Source organism: Neophocaena asiaeorientalis, unplaced genomic scaffold, assembly GCF_003031525.2.
Source record: "Neophocaena asiaeorientalis asiaeorientalis breed wild unplaced genomic scaffold, Neophocaena_asiaeorientalis_V1.1 scaffold629, whole genome shotgun sequence".
Classification (NCBI taxonomy): domain Eukaryota; kingdom Metazoa; phylum Chordata; class Mammalia; order Artiodactyla; family Phocoenidae; genus Neophocaena; species Neophocaena asiaeorientalis.
The window spans coordinates 7,047,640-7,052,360 of record NW_020175468.1 but is presented as its reverse complement, the minus strand read 5'-3'; the positions used below and the strand labels follow the sequence as shown (position 1 = coordinate 7,052,360).

At 51.2% G+C, this 4,721-nt stretch overlaps 1 protein-coding gene across 1 annotated transcript in view; it reads left to right on the top strand.

The window, feature by feature from the left end:
- Positions 1-3,958: 3,958 nt before the first annotated feature.
- Positions 3,959-4,721, top strand: part of LOC112415526 (cytochrome P450 2S1-like) — a 13,102-nt gene continuing 12,339 nt past the window's right edge. The window contains exon 1 of the mRNA XM_024768569.1: positions 3,959-4,430. Coding sequence (XP_024624337.1) covers positions 4,257-4,430 — 174 coding nt within the window. The 5' untranslated portion in view covers positions 3,959-4,256. The remainder of the gene's footprint in view (positions 4,431-4,721) is intronic.

The following is a 4,721-nucleotide window of genomic DNA, read 5'->3' as shown; positions in this document are numbered from 1 at the left end:
GCCTTTAAGCTGAGCACAGAAAAATGAGCCCATCTCAATCTCCGGGCCAAGCATTTCAGGCAGAGAGCTGGTGAAAAGGCCCTGAGGCCAGCTTGGTGTTCAAAACACTGAAAGAGGGCTAGCATGAACAGAGAATAGAGTGGGTCAAGATGATGTCAAACTCAGCAGACAGTGGACAGATCCCCCAAAAGGGCCCTGTAGGCCTCCATAAGGGACTTGAATTTTATTACCATGGTATTCGGTAGTCTCGTCTTGGAATCTTTAGAATCTTGGGAACTTCTACATTTTCTTATCTGTAGGATTTTGCAATCAAGTTCATCTTAAAACAGTAGACTCTTAGACCTTTGCAATCTTGAAATTTCTATTCTAAGCCAAAACCCTTTCTCTCAAAACATGGCCAGAATGTACTCTGCAGTCTCCTCGGGCCTTGATTCTAGCCTCTGACATCCCAGGGGCGTCTCCTGAAACCGGAGAGAGATGGGGGGAAGCTGGCCTACAGTTTGTTGCCATGAAGTGGGCGCCAGTTCTTAGTTTCTCCTTTGCATTGTTTTGGAGGGTCTTGGGAGGTCCCAAGTCCAACCTCTAACCTGTCTGTGCACTCAGCTCTTCACCTGGGATAGCTAACAGGCATCTCAAACTTCTTCGGGCCAAAAGAGAATTCCTGATTCCTCTCCCTCCTGTAAAACCTGCTTCACCAGTTTTTCACCTCTGTTGGTCCCCATCTCCTTTCCACTTGCTGAGGACAAAAGCAATCTAGGATTAGGGAAAACATTTGTTTCACTAGAAAATACATCCTTCTGGGTATTGTCTTTGCAATAGTCGCTGTCCCTCTACTGCAATAGTCTTTTATTTTGTTTTTCTCATAAATTTATTTATTTATTTTATTTTTGGCTGTGTTGGGTCTTCTTTGCTGCGCACAGGCTTTCTCTAGTTGTGGCGAGTGAGCAGGGGCTACTCTTCGTTGTGGCGCACGGGCTTCTCATTGCGGTGGCTTCTCTTGTTTCAGAGCACGGGCTCTAGGCCGGTGGGCTTCAGCAGTTGTGGCTCGCGGGCTCTAGAGCACAGGCTCAGTAGTTGTGGTCCACGGGCTTAGCTGTTCCACAGCATGTGGAATCTTCCCGGACCAGGGATCGAACCATGACCCCTTCACTGGCAGGCAGATTCTTAACCACTGCGCCACCAGGGAAGCCCCTGCAATAGTCTTTTGTAATACAGTCTCTCCTTACCTCATACCAGAATTACTTGTATTCGACAGAAAAAAACCCGGGTTCCTTCCTTTGCCTTCAAACTCAATTTGTCAGCAAATCCTACTGGCTCTACCTCCAAATAAATCCCAAATGTATCCATTTCTTTCTCTCCCCACTGCTACCCACTCTGCTCCTAGCCATCGTCATCACTTGCCTGGACCTTGCTTGCACTAGGCTCCCAGCTCTTTCTTCCCCTGCTCCCCATTCCCCACAGTTCCTTCTTCAGAAGGCAGCCAGAAGGATCTTTTTAAATGCAAAGAGAGGGGAGTTCCCTGGATGTCTAGTGGTTATGACTCTGCACTTTTCACTGCCAAGGGCCCAGGTTTGATGCCTGCTCAGGGGAACGAAGATCCCACAAGCTGCGCGGCTGAAAAAAAAAAGCAAAGAGAAAACGAATCTTTGGTGGGGGGCGGGGCGGCATTGATCAGTACAGTGGTGGGAGTGGGGGAATTGACGGGAGAGGTCAGGAGGGAGGTTTCTGGGATGATGGTAACTATCTGTATCCTTATAGGAGTTTGGGTCACACGGAGGATGTACCTATGTGTCGAAATTTGTGCATTTCATCGTGTGTAAATTTACCCGGGAGGTGGCAAGGAATGACCTGTACACCAATGTTAACTCTAGCAAATGATATGCATGCTGATGTGTTTAGGAGTGAAGGGTACTGGCGTGTGCAACTGTCTGTGTTAATTTTTAGTTTTTTTTTGGCTGCGCTGGGTCTTCGTTGCTGCGCATGGGCCCTCTCGAGTTGCGGTGAGAGGGGGCTACTCTTCGTTGCAGTGCGCGGGCTTCTCATTGCGGTGGCTTCCCTTGTTGCAGAGCACGGGCTCTATACTGGCAGGCTCAGTAGTTGTGGCACGCGGGCCCAGCCACTCCGCAGCACGTGGGATCTTCCTGGATCAGGGCTCGAACCTGTGTCCCCTGCATTGGCAGGCAAATTCTTAACCACTGCCCCACCAGGAGAGCCCTGCAACTGTCTTTGAGATGCATCAAAAAAAAAAAAAAAAAAAAAAAAAAGATGAATTGGGACAAGATTAATAGATACATAACAAAGCAAGGATAGTTCAAATGTTATTGGTGGAAGCTAGATGGTGAATATATAGGTGTCTGGTATGTTTTAAAGGTTTCCTAATAAAATGTTAAATGAAAATGCAAAGCAAACCAAGTAACTTCCTGCTAGAAACCCTTCAACTGCTTCCCCTTGCACTAGAAATAAAATGCCAAATCTTTTCCACAACGTCCCTGCTGACCTCGATAGCATCATCGCCTGCATTCAATCTTTGATGCAACAGATATTTATTGAGCATCTACTGTGTGCCAGGCACTGCTCTAGATGCTGGGGCTACAGCATGGATCTGACATTGTAACCATCTTCTGCCTCAACAAGCCCATTCCCCTGGCAGGCCTTTGCACTTCCTGAAATTATCTTAATTTACAAGTTCATTTGCATGGGGACAAGTGCTCTGAGAGGGCAAGGTCCTTCTCTCTATTACAACTAGACCTCAATAACAATTAATTGGAAGAATATTAGCTTTGCATTTATTTAATGCTTGTTATATATGCACCTGGCCCTGTTTTAAGTTATGTACACACGTACCTATCTTTTTTTTGGCCGCACGGCTTGTGGGATATTAATTCCCGGACCAGGGATTGAACCCTGGTCCTCGGCAGTTAGAGCCCGGAGTCCTAACAACTGGACAGCCAAGGAATTCCCACACATAACTGTTTAATTCTGAAACAGATCCCCATTCTTAAAGAAGAATTAACAGAGAAGCTAGGCTGTGAACTCAAGTGGTCTGGCTTCAGACATCATGTTTCTAACCACTATACTATACTGCTAAGTGAATGAATGATTTAGTCAATCATTCAGACCGGTCTGAATTCAAACCCCAGCTGTGCCGCTTTGTTAGCTGTGTGGCCTAAGACTCTCTGAACCTCAGATCCTTTATTGGTTTTCTGTTTGTTAATTAATTAATTAATTGTTATTGAAGTATGGTTGATTTACAATGTCGTGTTAGTTTCAGGTACAGCACAGTGCGTCAGCTCTACATACATATATATATTCTTTTTTAAAATTAATTTATTTTTGGCTGCGCTGGGTCTTCATTGCTGTGCCGGGGCTTTCCTTAGTTGTGGCGAGCGGGAGCTACTCTTCGTTGTGGTGCGCGGGCTTCTCATTGCGGTGGCTTCTCTTGTTGCGGAGCACGGGCTATGGGGGGGGTTCAGCAGTTGTGGCACGCGGGCTCAGTAGTTGCGGCTCGTGGGCCCCAGAGCGCCGGGTGGCCCACAGGCTTTGTTGCTCCGTGGCATGTGGGATCTTCCCACACCAGGACTCCAACTGTGTCCCCTGCATTGGCAGGCGGATTCTTAACCACTGAGCCAGCAGGGAAGTCCCAGATATATATTCCTTTTCAGATTCTTTTCCATTACAGGTTATTACAAGCTATCAAGTATAGTTCCCTGGGCTGTACAGTAAGTCCTTGTGGGTTAGGTATTTTATGTATGGTTCAAGGTCACGTTCCTCCTAGTTCGTGGTGAAGATGTAAGGTGTTGGAGGAAATTGGCTTACAGACCCCACACACGCACGCACACGCGAATGCACACCAGATAACAGTGAGGAGGGAGGTAAGAGTCGGGGAGGGCGGTGCGGGGTCACCGCCAGGCACGGGGTGTGGCCTCCTGGTGGCGGCCAAAGTCTCTGGTTTCTAGGATCTCCCCGCCTGCCCACGCCCTACCTGTGGTGCAAAGAGCTGTCTCCACCCCCTCGAACCTGGGTGACCGGGGAGACTAGCGTTCGAGTGTGTCCTGGACACCAGGCGGCGGCGGTGGTCTGGGAGAAAGAAATCCGGCGGCGGGGAGAGAATCCTGCCCGGAGGCAGGGGGAAAGGCTAGCTGCCCCGCCTCCCTCCGCCAGATTTCTTCGGGGAAGGAGCCGCCCGGCACCCGCCCCCAACTGGCCCAGCCGCGTGGAGCGTCTGGGAGCCCGAGAAGCAGCCGACCTGCCGAGAGATGGAGGCGGCGGGCACCTGGGCGCTGCTGCTGCTGCTGGCGCTGCTGCTGCTGGCGCTGGCGCTGCCTGGGACCCGGACGCGAGGCCACCTGCCCCCTGGGCCCACGCCGCTGCCGCTGCTGGGGAACCTCCTGCAGCTCCGGCCTGGGGCGCTGTACTTGGGGCTCTTACGGGTGAGGGGGCGCGCCGACGCCCTGGCTAGGAGGGGGTGGGAGGGTACCAGGGCCAGGAGAGGGGGGGGACCCCAGGAAGACAAACCACGCAGCGAGGCCCTTAGGTATCCTAGGGGATGCGGATGAAGGGTCCCAGGGCAGAGCTGAGAGAGTTGGGGGAGTCGCAGGGAGAGGGGGTGGGGCACCCGGGCTAGGAGGAGCAGAATCCTGCCCCCCGAATCCTGGAGACGGCGTGGGAGCCGGAAAGCAGGCTCCAGGGGGCCAGGGGGCCCGGGTTAGAGAGGCCGGCAG